This window comes from Balaenoptera ricei, chromosome 16 (assembly GCF_028023285.1).
Source record: "Balaenoptera ricei isolate mBalRic1 chromosome 16, mBalRic1.hap2, whole genome shotgun sequence".
NCBI classification, from domain to species: Eukaryota; Metazoa; Chordata; class Mammalia; order Artiodactyla; family Balaenopteridae; genus Balaenoptera; species Balaenoptera ricei.
Genome location: NC_082654.1, coordinates 32225930 through 32246113, shown reverse-complemented (window position 1 = coordinate 32246113; position 20184 = coordinate 32225930). Strand labels below are relative to the sequence as shown.

The 20184-nt window shown below is 36.0% G+C and overlaps 1 protein-coding gene across 10 annotated transcripts in view; it reads left to right on the top strand.

The window, feature by feature from the left end:
* The window catches only part of ZNF518A (zinc finger protein 518A), a 51551-nt gene that overhangs the window by 15710 nt on the left and 15657 nt on the right, over positions 1–20184 (top strand). For 7 of the 10 annotated variants that reach the window (XM_059901082.1, XM_059901077.1, XM_059901081.1 and 4 more), the window contains 3 exons: positions 2372–2423; positions 2957–3080; positions 3226–9710. In XM_059901082.1, the coding sequence (XP_059757065.1) occupies positions 3354–7820 (4467 nt within the window). In that variant the 5' untranslated portion in view covers positions 2372–2423; positions 2957–3080; positions 3226–3353 and the 3' untranslated portion in view covers positions 7821–9710. Of the gene's footprint in view, positions 1–2371; positions 2424–2956; positions 3081–3207; positions 9711–20184 lie in introns of those variants that run through there. The other 3 variants (XR_009498104.1, XR_009498105.1, XM_059901076.1) reach the window with 2 other exon arrangements.

Genomic DNA, 20184 nt, shown 5'->3' with positions numbered 1-20184 from the left:
TTGATCAGCATTTGTTTTCACTCTTCTCTCTCTGGACCTTTTCTTTCCAAACACCTTGTGGTATAGCTGTGGAATGTGTTTTAGTTTCTTGCCATTTTGTAGGATTTTTTAAAATTATATTTTTTGGTTTGTGTTTCAGTTGGGTGGGGGAGAAAATCAAATGGCTTGAGTTGCCATCTTGATGCAGCAAACTCTGGGTTACTTTAAAGGGCCAGTCATACTTTAAACAAATAGTATTATTTTAAGGCTTGATGAGATGTTGTTCAAGTCTTATGATATAATAATACATATATGTAAGGCAGTAATTTAAGTAGGGGATTTAAAATCAGTAATCCTTGTTGGTGGGGTGTAGAGATTGGTCTGTAGTGAAAAGAGCATTAGCTAATAGGTTGGAAGATTAAAATTATAATAAAATTTCTTTCCTTTTTTTTTTCTTTTAATGGAACACATTTTTTTTTCCCCCCATAGGTGGCAACCGTAGTATAATTTGCTACCAGGTGTCATCTTTGATTGCTTCCACATAAAACAGGTTGAAAAAAATAAAACACATTCTCCAAACTTAAAATTTGAGGGCAAATAAACCCCAAAATACCTAAAATACACAAACTCTCTTAAAGCTATATTATACATGCCATACATTAAATATAAAAAATAATGACATTCAACATCACTTAATTAGCAGTTATCAGACTTAAGTAAAAGCTAAGTGGATTTCTTAATGAGGTGGTCCCTTTTTTCAGCATTGTTTTGTATGTGAGGAAAGGGCATGTACTCTAATGGGTGAGCTCTGTGGCATCTGTTTTGGCTGCCATGCATCCTACTTAATTATTTTTTATTTTTTGTGTATTAGAAGCTTAAAGTTGCTGGATGATCAACTCTGAATAAGCAGTATATGAACTTATTTGTCCTACCTCTTCCTTTAGATTGTAAGCTGCAGTTAAGAGTAGGGACCATGTTTTTGCATCTCTCCATAGCACTCATCAAAATGCAACACATTTATAGTAGGTATTTTTTTAGTAAGTATTAGTTGATGGAGTTATTTAAATCACACTGGTTGTCAAACTTTGGGATATGTATTTTCTTCTAAGAAAAATTTTAAATTATATAGGTATTTTGAAATGAAGTTGATGATATTTAGAAATATTATCAAAATACGTAATTTTTTAGCATTACACATTTTTGGAAACATTACTATAAGAAGCAATTTGCCTTTTGTAATGAAACCTATGATACAGACTCCTCTTGATTATATATAGAAATAGAAAAGCTTGGGTATGGATAGTCTGGAGTGACCACAATATGGTATCCAAATGTGGAAGAATCATTACTCGATGTGCTTTAAAAGATTCACATATTTGAGCCCCACCCTCAGATTCTGGTATGGTGAAAACTCCATAGATGACCATGATGCTTGTCACTGTTGAGAATGTGATACTCTGTAGAGAATCTTCTCAGTTGGTGTGAAGTATCCACCAGGTATCATTGAACTTTTTTTCAGCCATTTATTATTATTCTTACTTTTGAAGAAAAAGTTTTTATATTTAGCTTTAAATAATATAGTAAAAAATTTAATATTTTTTTACTGTATTAGGCATGGTATGTAAAAAAAATTTTTTTCAGTAAACTCATACCCTTCTAATGAATTCATTTTCAAGTTAGCATATATATATTTGAAAAATATTGAAGGTGTTTTTTAGACCCAACCAAAAGTTTTAAGTTTGAGAAATATTCAAAGGACCTCTTAGTAGTAATGTAAAGTAATTTAACTTTTAATTATATTCCCTCAGAAAGGATTTTTAAAATAGTGAAGTTCCTAGTTGCTTAGATTAATTGAAATTTAGAGGTGAGACCTTTGGATAGACATGGATGAAGCTTAATGTGATTTACACTTTATTTTTTTAGCTTACCTAATTATATCTATTAGTCATATACATATTTAAGACCATGAAAGTATGAAAATGTAGTACTGCTTGATATATTTACTACTGAACCTTCAGTAGTCAGATTCCATTCTCAGCAATATATTGTCACATCCTTTATTTTTTTTTTTGGCCGTGCTGTGTGGCATGTAGGATCCTAGTTCCCCAACTAGGGATCAGACCCGCACTCCCTGCAGTGGAAGCACGGAGTCTTAACCACTGGACAGCCAGGGAAGTCCCTGTCACATCTTTTTAACTCTACTGTTTTCTGTTCCTCTGCGCCTTGAATCATAATGTCTCATACATGGTAATCACATACAGTAATGGTGGTAGCTACAGTTTATATAGTACTTTACAGGATTCTGTTACCTATGTGTCCTCATTTAATCTTTACAACAACCCTGTGAAAGAGGTAGGGGAAATACTAATTTTTTTTTTTTTTCATTTTATAGATGAAGAAACTAAAACACAGAGATTGAGACTTGTCTAGAGTAACACAAACCAGTAAGTGTTTGAATTAATGGAGGCAGCTAGTAATGGGTACATTCTAATCTGCCAAGGGCTTGCCTTGCTGCCACCTGACTTAGTTCTAGGGACAAAAAAAGCCAAAATGGTAGGGAATCAGAAGTAGTAGCTAGACTTAGGAGTACCCCAGGGAAATGTGTTACTCCTTTCAATTTCTTCTTTTTTTACCAGTTATTAATGATAACTTGAGACAGCAGGCAATGTCTTTTTGTTATTGTTGTTTAGGTGAATGAAACTTATTTTAAACATAAATTATCCCTGAGGCACTAGGGAAGTAGAAAATCTGCAGAGAAGTCTGTTGAAATTCTCACAAGGTAATAGCTATAGGGTCAACTAAGTAATTGAGAAAGTTAATGGTATATGTGTATAATTGGAACCATGTGTGTCAGTGGAACTTAAGTTTATAGGGCTCTCTTGTTGAGATTTTTTAAATCCTGTTTAAAAACTATAGTATCAACTTTATATAAAATCTTAGAGCTTAAAGGTGCTTATCCAATTGTGGTTTTCTTTAGATGAGGAAACTGAGGTGCAGAGAAGTCAAACCTTGCCCAGTGTTACAGAGCAGAGCTGGAAGTAAAGCTTGTATTTCCTGAGATCCAGATTAGTGTTATTTCTACTTCAGACTATTACTTCTTGGTAAGCTGTTCTTAAAATACTTAATAGGTCTTTTATGTCTTTTATTTGTTTGATCAACATTCTTGCTTTGTGTCAAAATGAACTTAAAATATGAATTTTACTGATACTTCTGTGATGAACATTTCAGTTCTTTGTTTGATTTTAGGTGAGTTAATGTGGGAAAAATCCTGGTATTTTGAAGATGTCTCGGCACAGTATTGTTTCCTGTTCAAATTACAAGTAACTTCAAGAGTTTGCAGGAAAAAAAGAAATTGGGATTTTTTTGGTTAAATCATGCCATCTGAACAGAAACATTTATTTTTTGATGAAAAACAGAATACTTTAAAAGGAGATTATGATGTGAAAAATGAGATAGTTGATACTATCAGATCAGTACTTAAACCAAAAATTTCAGAAAGTAGTTTTCATTATGAACTAAAAAATGTGAAAATTGTTTTGCCGAAGATAAATATTCCAAATGAGGTCCTATTGAAACATGAAGTTGACAAATACAGAAAATTATTTCAGCATAAACCACAGACTGCAAGAAAATCTATCAGTATAAAGACTGTAAGCTGTGTAGAGGAGTGTATGTTACTCCATAAGTCTGAGAGAGTTGAAGAAGGTATAAAAATGTCTGCAAAAATACTCAACTTCAACTGTTTGAAGTGCCGAGATAGTACTCGGTATAGCCCAAATGATTTGCAGAAACACTTCCAAATGTGGCACCGTGGTGAATTACCTTCATATCCTTGTGAAATGTGCAGTTTTTCAGCAAATGACTTCCAGGTATTCAAACAACACAGACGAACCCATAGAATTACTTTAGTAAAATGTGACATTTGTAACAATGAGAATTTATATACTTTATTAGACTTGACAAAGCATTTTTCATCCACACATTGTGTAAATGGTAATTTTCAATGTGAAAAGTGTGAATTCTCCACCCAGGATGTTGGCACATTTGTTCAGCACATACATAGACATAACGAAATCCTTTATAGATGTGGTAAATGCCATTATATATGTTTAACCAAAGGAGAGCTTCAGAAGCACCTTCATATTCACTCTGGTACGTTTCCCTTCACTTGTCAATATTGTAGCTATGGTGCTACCAGGAGAGAGCACCTTGTAAGACATGTTATAACTTTGCACAAAGAACATTTATATGCGAAAGAAAAACTGGAAAAAGACAAATATGAAAAAAGGATGGCAAAGACTTCAGCAGGACTTAAACTAATATTGAAAAGATATAAAATAGGTGCATCAAGGAAGACATTCTGGAAACGTAAGAAAATCAACAATGGAAGTGACAGAAGTATAGAAAAAAACACTCAAGTGCTTAAAAAAGTGAACAAAACACAGGCTAAATCTGAAGACCAGAGCCATCTTGTTCAGGAACATTTAAATGAAGAAAAAGATGAAAGACTATACTGTGAGAATAATGATAAACCTGCTGAGTCAGAGTCAGAAAAGCCAACTCTTCTGTCCACTGGGCAATGTAATGGAGCTGAAGAGGGATCAAATTCTACTTCAGGTTTCTTGAAGACTGCTGTACAAGGACCTACGGTGTTAATGGTAAAAAATAATAGAATAACAATTCCTGCTAACTACAGTGCTAAGTTTATGGGCTTTAAGATGGTGGATGGAAAACAACATATTGTAATAAAACTGTTGCCTACCAATAAACAGAATTTATATTCACCAGGCTCACAGTCAGGTGCTGTAAGGGACAGTACTGCAATTTTGCAGCCCCAGACTTTGGACACTACTGCATTTTTAACAGGAGTAACAACTGAGTTAAATGACACAGTTTACATGAAAGCAGCTACTCCATTTTCATCTTCATCTCCTATACTTTCAGGGAAGGTAACTTCAGAAAAAGAAATGGCTTTACTATCTCAAACAAGTAATATGCTTCCAACTATGGATGATGAAAAAAGTGTTTCTCCTTTGCCAATAACATCAGAATTGATTACAGCATCGGTGAATTTGACCACAAAAGTAGAAACAAGAGAGAATGTTGACTTATGGGGAAGTCATATTACTCATTGTCACCCTGAGGTATCAGGTAGTGCCATGAAAAGTCCAGATAAAGTCACCTGTACTACCAAACCGAATTCATACAACAGTGGAGATATGCATAACTATTGCATTAATTATGTCAACTCTGAGTTACCTGTTGAATCTTCCAACCAAGGGTCATTACCTTTTCATAATTACTCAAAAGTGAATAATTCTAATAAACGTCGTAGGTTTTCAGGGACAGCAGTGTGTGAAAACCCTCAAAGAGAATCTTCATCAAGCAAGACAGTAGTTCAACAACCAATAAGTGAGTCAGTTTTATCACTAGTGAGGAAGGAGAGCTCAAACCCAGATAGCCTTTTAGCATCTATTAGTCATTTAAATACTAAAGATGGAACTTTAAAAACACAATCTGAAATTGAAGAACAGTGTGTTTTAGAAAAAGGACAAAACATTGATGGACAGAATCTATACACTAATGAAAATCAGAATTTAGAGAGCATGACTGAAAAGCCTAAATGGGATGACGTTTCTAGTGTTGAGTCACCTATGATGCCTAGAATTACATCTGTTTTCTCTCTCCAGAGCCAACAGGCGTCAGAACTTTTGCCACCTGAAATAAACCAGTTACTTCAAGATGTATTAAAAGCAAAACCTGATGTAAAACAAGACTCTAGTAACACTCCAGATAAAGACCTGCCGCTTCATTGTGACCAGTCATTTCAGAAACATGAGGGAGAAGACAAAATAGTTGAATCTTCAAAAGACTTGAAAGTACAAGGCTTCTTTCCGATTCCATCTGGTAATATGGGGATTAATGTGGCTACAAATGATCTGAATTTCAAATGTAGTGGAAAAGAAAAGCACATGTTGTCAATGTCACAAGATGTGAGAGATTCAGAGAAGACCCCTAGAATTTCTGGTTTTGGCACATTACCTAAGACTCAGTCAGATGCAATAATTACACAGCAGCTTGTAAAAGACAAACTACGAGCCACTACGCAAAATATAGGTTCTTTATATGTGCAGAGTCCACTTGTAAATTCAGAACCAAAAAAGGCGATCTTTGTTCAGACTCCAAAAGGCTTTTTTGTACCATTGCACATTGCTAACAAACCTGGATTACATGTTTCAGGAAGACCACTTCCATTGGTTAATACACAAGGTGTCCCTGCCTCTCTCCTTTTAAACAAGAAACCTGGGATGATTTTAACATTTAATAATGGGAAACTTGAAGGTGTTTCTGCTGTCAAAACTGAGAATGCTCAAGCTTGTGGAACTACAAATAAGGAGCCTTGCAGAACACCTTTTTTAAAAGTAGAACCAAACAGTAATTGTCTAACCCCTGCACTTTGTTCCAGCATTGGCAGCTGTTTGAGCATGAAAAGTAGCTCAGAAAATACTTTGTCATTAAAAGGCCCTTACATTATTAAAACGCCAGCAAGTTCTTCAGTGAAAGGTGTTCCTGCTCCTAATATAATATCTGAGCATCAGGGCACTAAGTTGAATATCTCGGATTCAGTAAAACAGCAGAACAAGATTTTTCCAAAACCACCTCTTTACACCCTTTTGCCTGATGGCAAACAAGCTGTTTTTTTAAAGTGTGTGATGCCAAATAAGACTGAGCTGCTTAAGTCTAAATTAGTCCCGAATAGTACTTATTATAAAAATATACAGCCAAAGAAACCTGAAGGAACACCACAAAAAATACTGCTGAAAATTTTTAACCCTGTTTTAAATGTGACTGCTGCTAATAATCTGTCAGTAAACAACTCTGCATCCTCACTGCAGAAAGACAATGTACCATCTAATCAGACTATAGGAGGAGAGCAGAAAGAGCCAGAATCTTCTAGAGATGCCTTACCCTTATTACTAGATGATATGATGCCAGCAAATGAAATTGTGATAACTTCTACTGCAACATGCCCAGAATCTTCTGAGGAACCAATAGGTATCACTAACCATTCAGAGGCCAGGGTATTAAGGTGTAAAACAAATTGTACAATTGAGAGAAACTTCAATAAGAAAAAGACTTCGAAAAAGAAATGTTCAAGAATAAAAACTCATGAAAGAAGTAAAGATTCTGAAACTTCCTTTGTATCTAGAAACAGAAACTGTAAACGCAAGTGTAGGGATAGTTACCAAGAACCTCCAAGAAAAAAAGCATTACACAGAAAGTGTAAAGAAAAAGCAAAGCCTGAAGATGTCCATGAATCGTTCGGATTCATCAGACCCAGGCTTTCAAAAGATTCAGTCAGAACTTTGCGGCTTTTCCCCTTCAGTTCCAAACAGCTTGTGAAATGTCCTAGGAGAAACCAACCAGTTGTAGTTTTGAATCATCCTGATGCAGATGCCCCAGAAGTAGTAAATGTAATGAAAACTATTGCTAAATTTAATGGACGTGTACTTAAGGTTTCATTGTCAAAAAGAACTATCAGTGCTTTACTGAAACCAGTTTGTTATAACCCTTCTAAAACAACTTACGATGATTTTCCCAAGAGGCACAAAACATTTAAACCTGTTAGTTCTGTGAAAGAAAGATTTGTGCTAAAATTAACTCTCAAAAAGACAAGCAAAAACAATTACCAGATTGTGAAAACTACCTCTGAAAATGTTCTGAAGGCTAAATTTAACTGTTGGTTTTGTGGTAGAGTATTTGACAATCAGGATGCTTGGGCTGGTCATGGTCAGAGACATTTAATGGAAGCTACTCGTGATTGGAACATGTTAGAATAATTTACTGTAATTACCAAGGAAAAGAAAAGTAAAATTACCTTAGAAGAAAATAGTGGGTTGAATTACTAATGCAGACATTTTTTACTTCAATGTAGTACCTGAAGTTAAACATTTAAAAGTTGGCTATATTTCCATGGAAGAGCAAAAGTTTTAGTGTGATATTTGAAAATGCTGTCAGTCAGTGCACATGTTAAGTTTTGAAAGAAACTAATCAGCACAGATACACCTTGATTTAATTTTTTAAAATGTGTTCTCGGGAAGTTAGGGCTAAAGAAAATTTTGATAAAACAGTTTTCCCAGTTTAGTGACTCTTAGTAGAGAGTAACAGCTGACAGCCCCATTCCCTCTCTTCTTCCACCAGCCTTATGATTCTGATAACTATAGCTCCCCTGAAGAGGCTGAGATCTCTTTCATTATGGAACTGAAGGAGTTTCTCATTATTTGTGAAGATACTCTAAGAGAACTTGGGTAAAGAACTTACTCTACATCTGCAAAATGTAGTTCTTTTGAAGGTAGTTAAGCTCCTTTGAGGGTACATTTAACTCACTACAGTTACACCTCATATGATTGTTGATAAGAGTTTTTGACAAGCAGATCTTTTTTCCTTGTAAGCTGTGTTCCATGTCATTGATTGGAACTCTCTTCCAATGTGATTTTCTTTTTCTAAATGGCTCTCAAGTGTTGCAGTAGATGGGCAATCTCGAGAGAAGAATTAAACTCTCTTTGTCTAGTTTGAAGTTCATTTAAAGAACTTGAACATTTTTCTGAATTTGGTTATATTCCCCAGTGATTCCCTTGCACAGAACTATGTTTATTTGATTTAAATTGTCCCCTCGTAAACCAAGTGGCCAATTTTTTTCTTGGTTGCCATCCCTTTTAAAAAGAGTGAAACATAGAAGCACTTCCAAGGGAATGGCTTTTCTTGAAAATTAAAAGTTACTCCTCAGAAACAATATTTTGAAGTAAGATTAGCAAAGCAAATCATACTTTTGTGTTTATTATTAGTGTCTGAACATGTCCACATTGGGACAAACCATTTTTGTTAGCAACTTTTCAGTATGACTGACAACCCAAAGCAGATTACTGATTGTTTGCAGTTGGAAATTGAAGAAGCATTAATAGTGGACTCAGTGACAGTGCATAAAACTTCAGGACAGATTCCGAAGGGGCATGTCCAACAGGTAGAGTTTTTAAATGAATATTTTCATGACAACAGAATCATCGATTTAAACTTCCCACTTTGTAAGTTTGGATCAAATTTTGTTGGACCATTGGACAATGGAGTTCTTGTATTAAAAAATTACATACTAATTTTTGTTACATTGTTACTACTAGTGTTATGACATTTTCATTGATTGAATGAAAACTTCAGGGCTCCTTTTCTGTATATAACAAAGAATTTAGAACCTGTACATATTTTTGTACCTTTCAGTTATGTAAATTTTGCACAGAAAGTTTTTGACATAAAAAGTTTATTTTCTTTCAATTTAGTTCTGTGCATGCACTAATAAAACTTGTCGTTTAATTTAAAAGGAATATATAAGACTTTACCCATGTTATTTTTTTGGTTTTTATTTCAGATGTACAATTTCTTTTTTTTTGATAAATTCAGTTTTCAGGGATTGAACACTATTGTTAGCAAGTGCCTAAAAGATGTGAAACAGTTTACATACGTCAACTGTAACATTAGGTCCCAAATGGGCCCACTCCCCCAATAATTTTATTTTAAAGAAAGCCATACATAGATGCTTCAAGCTATCTTGCTATGCACATTATACATGTACTGTTTTTGTGCAGTTTGTCTACTTTCTTAGAAGTGAAGTATTTTTTTGTACAAAACCTGTTACAATTGTGTTTCTTAAATTGAGCCTAAGAACGGAGTTGATTGGAAATATACAGTATATATTAATAATGTATATGGTGTTTAAAGAATGGTAAGCATTGTTAATTTCTGTAATGAATGGTTTCTTCAATTAAATTTATCTTAAGTTTGTGTTTACATAATTTTTTTACTATGCTGAAGTCAAATGGGAATTTTATTCTAGTGGGAAATACTTAGTTTTCAAAGCCTTTTTTTTTTTTTTTTTTTAATGCTAGTGAATGCAAAATGAAGTTTGGGATTTTTTTTCCCCAAAATTATAGGTGAAATTTTGAGATTTTGTTTGAGAAGGGTAACATATATTATAGTTTAACTATGCTGGTAAGAAAAGCCACAGAGAGGCTTATGTTCTTCAGTACCCTAATGGCAGTAAAACTGAAATGTTGCTCTGTTATGGTTAGATCTATTATGATGCATCACCTTCTGTGAATAGAGAAGAGAGAGAAGGAAGTGTCTTGCCAATGTTTGCAGCACTATAAAAATATATTTCAGAATACCCATACCAGTAAAAAAAAAATCTAATGTCAAGATACATACTTTTTGCCTTAAGGTTTTAAAAGCTATTTTAAAAAGCTTCATGCCCCAGATACTCTAGTTGATACCTTTTATGAGTTGTTTTTTTTTTTAAACTAGGTTATTCTGAAGGAGGAAAGCCTGCTTGGAGCCTCTTTATTGCCAGAGCAGAAAATCTGAAAATAAAACCCTCTATCCTTTCTTTCCTTCTGGCTGAAAATTAGCTAAAGATGGCTTTCCAAAATATGATGTTCATTAGTTTGAAGTTCTTATTACAACTGGAAGAGTTAGTGTTATTTTTGCAATCCAACTTCTGGGTCAGGAGATTTTCATTTTTTCCTATTTGTCCTTCTGCATTGAAATGGGCCTCACTATTTGTCATTCACTTAAAATAATAGTTCAACTTTCAGAGTTTGAAATATAATTGAAATATAATTTCAATACTAAGCATTCAGCACAGATTGAATTCTAATAGTTTGTTATAAAAATTTTTGTTTTCATTATGGAGTCAGTGAGGTATTTCAGTAAAGGGTCAGACAAATAACTTAGGCTTTGTAGGCCATTAGTCTCTGTCGTTAACTACTTTGTCGTAATGCAGAAGCAGCCATAGACAACGCATGAATGAATTTGCCTGTATTTTAATAAAACTTTGTTAAAAAAAACCTGTCAGTGGGCCAAATTTGGCCCATCAAATGGTTTACCAACCCTTGCTTTCTCTCAAAGATCAGTTCTTACATTGAGATTTTTATTCAAAACAGAAGTTTGATATAGTTTTTTTGTGTGTGATATACACCAGCTATATAAAAGTTACAAGGTATAAAAACTAAAATGTATGTATATACAGTTAACCAAGGTAGATGTATTTGTTTAAAAGTGAAGTGAATGTAAAGGTAATGAAAATAATTAGTGGATGAAGTAGATAGGTCTTTTGTGTGCCAAGGGTAATGCAAGTTATGGAGGGATTAAAAATGAGATTAATTGCTGTGAGAATTTATGTCCAGGTTAGATGAGAAATAGATACTAGTTCTTCTAGTGTGACTTGAAATCACTGGTGAGAAAAAGTAATAGGAATTCTTTAGGATGGGGGGAAAGGGAGGTTAGCTGAAAACAGAATGTTGTATTAATTCCATGCAACTCACTTCAGATTTTTTCTTTTTAGTAAGTGATTCCTTTTCACCATTGACATCTGCTTACTTAGGATATGTCCCATTTGTGTTGAGGTGTTGGCTCTGTTCCTTGTCACAGCAATTTGTTACGATCTTTGTTTTCAGCAAAGTGCCTTGGGGATTTCACCTGGTAAAACTTGCTGGGGGATGTTAGTTAAGAGTGCAGTATTTGAAAAAGAATTTCCCTATAATGGAGAGCTGAAATAGGATCAGCTTGGTTGATCTGGATGTTCATTGCTTTAAGTATGCTTCCTTTAATAACTAGACAATTAAGAAGTAGCCAATATCTTGGAAGAGGTGTTTGATAATCTTCTTTGAATTATTTTTTGACTATTTCTCTGTCTAAAATGGCTTCTGTTAATACATGCCCCAAGTTTAAGAATCTTTTTTCTTTAAAAAGTGAATATCATAAATTATAGTGTTAACTTGAGTAATGTAGGAGGAATGTTAATGTACATCAATTTTGAAAATCATGATTTTAGTCAATGCCAAGAATGTACTTACTAAAAAATACTAATTCCTAGTAGAGACATTTTTAATATGTTAAAAGAAGAATTCTTCCTTAATACTTTAGAATCCTTCAACCAAAAGTGAAGATTATATTCAGGTTGCAACTCAAATTGCCTCTTTCGATTAAGTAGTGAAACATAGGTGCCTACTGTCATCAATTATTTCATAAGTTATTGCTATTGTTATTGTAAGAAAGCAAAATGAAAACTTGGAGAGAGACCAAAATACTATTTGCAAATGACTTTATTTCAATATTTTGAAAATCCAAGAGAGTACGTTGAGAAATAGTTTTCTGAACACTTAAGAGTAATCATTTGGGAGGCAATAAAAGAAGACCCATTTATAATAAGAGCCACAAAGTAAAAATTGTGTGAAGCTTCCAAAAGAAAAAACCACAGAACCTAACTGGGAGAAATACAGTGTTTCTGGGTGTAAGATTAAATATACTGCTGTTCGGAAGATCTCATTTTCCATGCCTGTGCCCCACAGAAGGCTTGTATTGAATAAGGTGGTGGCAGCTGGATAGTGGTGCCCATTGCCCCACTCCTAATTCATGCAGTATAAAAATCAGGACAGGGCAGCTACAGAACTGTGCAGTCCCCCTTTCCCTCACAGCTCTGTTATAAGAGACTTAACCTGCTCTGGTTGGATTGGCAGTCATGTGGCAGCATACATCGCTCCCAGCTTTCTTGGGGCAGAAGAGCTATTGTATGTACATTCAGCAGCTGGTGAACCTTGGCACATTCTAGTCTCCTCCTATGCCCTCCCCAGCCACCAACACAGCTGTTCCACACGGAGTATTCAGGGAGCATTCAATGTAGACCCAGTTTCCCAACATTCCCCCACCCCGCAAGCTGCTCCATAGCACAGAGGCACAGGGGTCCTGTTCAGGGGAGGGTTGGAGTGAGCTTCAAAGATTTGGTAATCATGCTGTCTGTTACAAGGGGCCTGACTTTATCTGGATCAGACTGGAGCAATTTATACCCTATAGTGTTGAAAACAATAGAGCAATCATCTAGCAGATACTGAAGGCTAACAGTTGCTGGTGATACCACTAGATATCATTGAGAAGCTTAAAGATGAGAGAGGTAAGGAGGGGGAGAGAGAGAGAAAGTCTGGATAAAACTGCAGACATCCCTTGTAATCAGAAAGAATGTGTGCATTGCTCAAGGCTGCAACCACATAGGAGCAACCCTTGCTGAATGTAGGGCAAGTCTTGTAAACTCCCTAAACAGTGAAAGCAGCCTCCAAGTCACAAATCCAATGGTAAAGGGTGTAAATCTCTTACTGATTCAGGGGGCTTAAGCACAACCTCTCATCAATCTGGCTGGTTGCTAGGTGGTGTTGACTTGAAAGCAACCCCTAGGAAGTCAGGCTTAAAGATAAAAATGAGGGGGAAACAAGTTGAGCAGTGACAACAGAGGCTGCATACTGTGAGGGGAAAAAGACTTGGTGAATTAGTTTAGCCAAATTACTAAAAACAAGTCCAGAGTGGGCGAGGAGTATGCAGAGATCCTACAATATGTTACCTAAAATGTCCAGCTTTCAACATAAAATTAGACATTCAAAGAAACAGCAAAGTGCGACATATGAGGGAAAAAGGCAATAGAAACTTCCTTTGAGGGGTACCAGATGTAGGATAAATGTTAAGCAGCTATTATAAATAGGTTCAAAGACCTAAAGGAAACCAGATTTAAAGAATTAAAGTATACTGACAATGTCTCATCAAATGGAAAATATTAAGATAGAAATTACAAAAAAAGAACGAAATGAAAATTCTTGAGTTGAAAAGTACAATAACCAAGGTGAAAAATTTACTAGAGAGGCTCAACAGTAGATTTGAACTGGCAGAAGAATTAGCAAACCTGAGGATAGATAGAAATTGTGAAATATGAAGTACAGACAGAAAAAAAAAGTGAAGAAAAACAGTCTTCCTCACACCACATACACAAAAATTAACTCAAAATGGAGTATAAACCTAAATATAAGAAAAAACTGTAAATCTTGTAGTAGAAAATATAGAAGTAAATATTTATGACCGTTGTTTAGTCAAAGCCTTCTTAGACTTCTTCTTTGGTGTCATCACCAAAATCACAAATGAAAAAATAAGAGACAAAAGATATATCGAGTTTTTATTAGAAAAAGACATTGTAAAGCTGATCTATTTCACCTAGTTTGGATTAATACCAATTTAATTTCAATAATAAAAACTTTGCTCTGTATAGCTTCATCTCTCCACCCCCCATGCTGTTATTGTCACAGATTATATAGCTTTATAAATTGTGTGCCCATCAATGTAGATCTATAATTATTGCTTTATGCATTTTTCTTTTAAATTAGAGGGAGGAAAAGTTACAAGTAAAATGTATGTATTTTTTGTCTTTTATATTTACCTATGCTGGTGTTTGTATTTACATTTATCAGTTGTGTATTTCTTTGTGTGGAATTGCATTACTATGTAGTGTCCTTTAAACCTGAAGGACTTTTTTTGTAGAACAGTTCTGCTAGCAATGTTTATCTGAAAATGTGTTAATTTTTCTTTCCTTTTTGAAGGTTGGTTTTGCTGAATATAGAATTCTTGGTTGGCAGTTTTTTCTATGCAGAACTTTGACTATGTCATCTCACTGCCATCTGGCTTCCATGGTTTCCGATGAGAAATCAGCTGTTAATCTTACTGAGAACCTTTTGTATGTGATGGGTCACTTCTCTCTTGCTGCTTTCAAGATTCTATGTCTTTCAATAGCTTGATTATGATATGCCTTGTGTGCACATTTTAAGTTTATCCTACTTGAAGTTCTTGAAGCTTTGTGGGTTGATAGACTAATGTTTTTCATCAAATTTGGGAAGTTTTTATTTCTTCAGATATTCTTTCTGATGCTTTTTCTTCTCTCCTTCTGAGACTCACTTTTTAGTATGCTGTTATGCTTGATAGTGTCCCACAGATCTCTCAGGCTCTGTCCATTTCTCTTCATTTTTTGTCTTTCTGTTTCTCAACATGGGCAATATCAATTGACTTATCTTTAAGTTCATGGATTCCTTCTTCTGCCTGTTCAAATCTGTTGCTGAGCCCCTCTAGTGAATTTGTCATTTCAGTTATTTTACTTTTCAACTGTATAATTGAAAGTTCTAGAATTAAAATTTCTTTTCATAAATTCTGTCTATTTATTTATATTCTCTATTTGGTTGAGACATCATTCTCTTACTTTTTTTCCATTCTTTAAACATGGTTTCTTTCAGCTCTTTAAACATATTTAAAATAGCTAAATTAAAATCTTTGTTTAGAAAATCCAGTGCCTGGGCTTTTTCAGGATTTTTATTGATTGCTTTTCTGTGTGTCTGGGCAATACTTTCCTCTTTCTTCACATGCCTTGCAATTTTTTTGTTGTAAACAGGACATTTAAAATATTATAATGTGGCAACTCTGAAAATCAGGTTCTCCACCTCCCCCCACACACCCTCCAGGGTTTGTTGTCATTTTTGCTTGTTGTATTTGTTTGTTTGTTTAGTAACTTTTCTGAACTAAGTTTGTAAAGTCTTTATTCTTTGTTATGTGTCACCAATAAAGTCTCTGTAATGTTAGCTTAAGGGTCAGCTAATGATTGGACAGAGAATTCCTTATATACTTGGAATGAAAAAGTCTCTCAGTGTTTGCCAAGGGACACTGTGTGTGTTTTTGTGGTGACCCTGCAGCACTTAGCCAGGCAGTTTAAAGCTCTGCCTTAGCCTTCACTTCTTACTTCAGCAGAGCCTCCAGGTCAGCCAGATAGGAGAGCTTATGGCATTCTCAGGTCTTTCCTTAGTGTACACGCAGTTGTGGGCATGCGTGTGACCTTCTAGATTCCCAGGAGTATGTTAAAGCTTTACAAAGCCCTATTACTTTCTTCCCTAGCTTTTTGGTTAGGGAGAACCCTAACCAAATCGCCTCAAATTTTATCTATTGGATCAGACAGCAGCGACTAAAACATCTACCTGTCAATGTTTTCAACATGGCCCCTAGGTAGCAGCTGTAGCTCTCTGCCAGCTTCATGTCAGGCAAAAGCCAGTCTTCCAGGAAGTCACCAGAGTAGTCAAAACAAATAATTACAATTCTCTATGAATGAAGTCTGTTCTGTTTCCCTCTGACACCAGGAATGAGGTTTTTTATTTATAGGACTCTGCTGACATCAAACTTAAGGGTGAAAGACTGACAACTTTCTCTTTAAGATCAAGAACAAGAAAGGATGTCCACTCTCACTGCGTCTGTTAAACATTGTACTGGTGGCAGTTAGGCATCCAAATGGGAAAGGAAGAATTAAAATATCTCTATTTTTAGATGACATGATCTTATGTGTGGAAAATCCTAAGGAATCCATTAAAAAACCTCTTATAACTAATAAAAGAGATCAGCAAAGGTGCAGAATACAAGATCAATAGAAAAATCAATTCTATTTCTATACTTCAGCAGTGAGCAATCAAAGTGTAATTAAGAAAAAAAATTCCACTTGGCATCTAAGGGAATAAAATGCTTAGGAATAAATTTGACAGAAGAAATGCAAGACTTTTACACTGAAATTACAAATCATTGTTGAAAGAAATTAAAGAAGACCTAAATGTAGAAACATGACATGTTTGTGCATTTATTGTTAAGATGGCAGTACTACTCAAATTGATTCACAGATTTGATACAAGCCCTGTCAAAATTCCAGCTGCCTTTTTGCCAGAAATTGACAAGCTGATTCTAAAATTCATATAGAAACACAAGATACAGAATAGCCAAAACAATTTTTTAAATTAATTAATTTACTTATTTTTGGCTGTGTGGATCTTTGTTGCTGTGTGCAGGCTTTCTCTAGTTGCGGCAAGCAGGGGCTACTCTTCATTGCAGTGTGAGGTCTTCTCATTGCAGTGGCTTCTCTTTGTTGTGGAGCACAGGCTCTAGGCACGTGGGCTTCAGTAGTTGTGGCACGTGGGCTTAGTTGCTCTGTGGCATGTGGGATCTTCCCAGACCAGGGCTCAAACCCTTGTCCCCTGCATTGGCAGGCAGATTCTTAACCACTGCACCACCAGGGAAGTACCAGCCAAAGCAATTTTGAAAAGAATAACATTGGAAAACTCACACTTCCCCATTTCAAAACTTACCACAAAGCTACTGTAATCAAGACAGTGTAGTACTGATGTAAGAATAGACATATAGATTGATGGAATAGAATTGAGAGTCCAGAAATAAACCCAAACATTAATGATCAATTGATTTTTAACCAGAATGTCAAGACAATCCAACATGGAAAGAATCGTCTTTTAACATATACTGCTATGACAGCTGGATATCCACATGCAAAAGAATGTATTTAGATACTCCCTCATACCATGTATAAAAGATAACTCAAAATGGATCAAAGACCTACATGTTAGAGATAAAATGATTAAAATATTAGAAACAGATAAGTTGAAATTCATTAAATTGAAAACATTTGTGTTTCAAAGAACTCAAGACAGTCCACAAAATGGGAGAAAACACTTTCAAATCATATATCTAATGTGGGAATTGTACCCAGAATACACATAAATGATTACAACTCAATAACAAAAAGACAAACAACTCAATTAAAAAATGGTCAAAGGAGGGAATTCCCTGGCAGTCCAGTGGTTAGGACTCTGCGCTTTCACTGCCGAGGGCCCGGGTTCGATCTCTGGTTGGAGAACTAAGATCCCACAAGCCGTGCGGCCCCCCCCCCCCCAAAAAAGAAAAATTGTCAAAGGATTTGAATAGACGTTTCTGCAAAGAAGATATACAAATAGCTAATAACAACATGAAAAGATGGTTAACATTTTTAGTCATTAGGGAAATACAAATCCAAAGCACAATGAGATATTATTTCACACCCTTTAAGGTGGTTACAGTGAAAAAGACAATAACAACGGTTGATGAGTATGTAGAGAAACAGAAACTCATACATTGTTAGTCAGGATGTAAAATGGTGTAGTCACTTTGGAAAACAGTTGGGTGTTCCTCAAACTGTTAAGTATATTTGCCATATGACACAGAAATTCCACTTTTAGATATATACCCAAAAGAAATGAAGAACATACATCCACTCGAAAACTTGTACAAAATTGTTTATAGTAGTATTATCCATAATAGCCAAAAAGTGGAAACAACTCAAATGTCCATCAACTGATGAATGAATAAACAAAATATGGTATATCTATATAATATATTATTCAGCAATGAAAAGAAATGGAGTACTGATACTATAACATAGATGAACATTGAAAACAGTAGGCTAAGTGAAAGAAGGCAGTCACAAAGGACCACATATTGTATGATCCCATTCATATGAAATGTCAAATATGCAAGTCTATAGAGACAAACTAGATCAGTGGTTGACTAGGATGGGAGCTGGGGGAGAGTGGAGAGTGTCTGCTTATAGCTATGGAGTTTCTTTTTGATGTGAGAAGATTATAAGCAGATTGTGGTAATGGTTGCCCAACTCTGAATATAGTCAAACCCACTGAACTGTATAGTTTTAAGTGGGTGAATTTTATAGTATGTTAATTATATCTCAGTAATACCATTAAAATTATCAACTAGTAAAAGCTGGTTAACTATTAGAAGGGGAAAATTGGATATTAAGGAATGCAGAAATGACAAGTGAGAATAAGCAAGGAAGAAATTAAGCACTTAGAATAGGGCTCACCAACCCCTAGTCTGAGATTCAGGCCTTGTTGAAGAGGTTGTAGCTGCCACAGGGACATTCAGGCTGCTGATAGTGAAGAAATTTTCTGGAAGGTGCAGACCTGACTGAGCCAGTTTGTGGGAATAGTCAATTCAGTGGCTGTGAAACTCATTGGAGGGTGCTGGTCAGCTAGAGCTGGTCTACTCCTGCTAAGAGTTAAAGAAACTCACTGGAAGGTGCTGGCAGCCTTGAGCTGGCCCACAGGAAGTTTCCCCACCGAGTGGCAGACAATCTCATAGAGGGTGTGGCCAAGCTAGAGCCTACTGGGTGGCTGAGAGAAATTCATTGGTGAGAACTGGTGGGATAAAGCCAGTTAGCAGAACCTGGCCTGGGGGTCCTGCAGAAAAGCTCAGTGGAAGACGCCACAGCCCAGAACTGGTCTGCAAAAAGTGACCTGCTAGGTGGCTGAGAAACTCAGAGGAGAGTGATTGTCACTGGGCTTCCCTAATCCAGTAATAGGGAAAAAACACACTGGAAGCAGGAAGGGATATATATGTATATATATAAAGCAACACCCTTATTGGCCCATACTCTGCCTCAATTGATGCCATTTTCTGTTAGCCTTATCCACAACTCTGTGAGCCCCCTTGATTGGTATCCTAATCTTGTTATGATAATTGAGACTCCCCTGGCTTCTGATATGTAAGTGCTGCTATCAGTGTCCCAGGGTTTAGACTATTAGCCCTAGCTACCATTAGCCCTGGCCAGCAGAACAGGGCTACCAGTGAACTTCTTAGTGATATTTGCTCCCTTCTTACCAGTGCATTTCTAATGGCCTTGGTGATCACACTTGTCCTTTGGGACATAATTTGCTGGTGGGTCTTCTGCCCTCACATAATATATCCACTCCAGCACGCTCACTTCCCTGAGCGTTTTAATTCTCTCCTCCACTATCTGCCATAGCAATTCAGGCATTTCACCCTCAATCAGTGAAGGTCATCACTTTTTCTAGTCTTCCAGGAGCCACCCAATGAGTTTGCATCATCTCCTAGGGTCATTGCCAGAGTATTAAATTATGTATCCTGAGAAGCGCCCTTAAGTTAATAAATTATTCCTTATCCAATCTTATATTCTGGCTTCTTTGCTCAAGTATTCTCAAAATCCAGTTCCATGGTACTCCCTCAGCTCCTGCCAGTACATGGTGCCTAATTCTTCAGTCTCTTTCAGGATGTATTCTTTTCCTCCCTCAGCAGGCCTAGCACATTTATAGCTGATTTAAGCTGCAACTTAACTTTGGTTATTGGCCTAGCAGCCAGGACAGAAGGTAGGGGCATATCCTGAGGGGTATTTCTGTTGCCTTGCAGGGGAGAGGCCTCTGCAGTGTCTTCCCACGCAGGCAGAATGCTATTTCTTTTTTCTTTTTTTTTTTTTTAATTTATTTATTTACTTATTTATTTTTAGCTGTGTTGGGTCTTCGTTTCTGTGCGAGAGCTTTCTCTACTTGCGGCGAGCGGGGGCCACTCTTCATTGCGATGCGCGGGCCTCTCACTATCGCGGCCTCTCTTGTTGCGGAGCACAGGCTCCAGACGCGCAGGCTCAGTAGTTGTGGCTCACGCGCCCAGTTGCTCCGCGGCATGTGG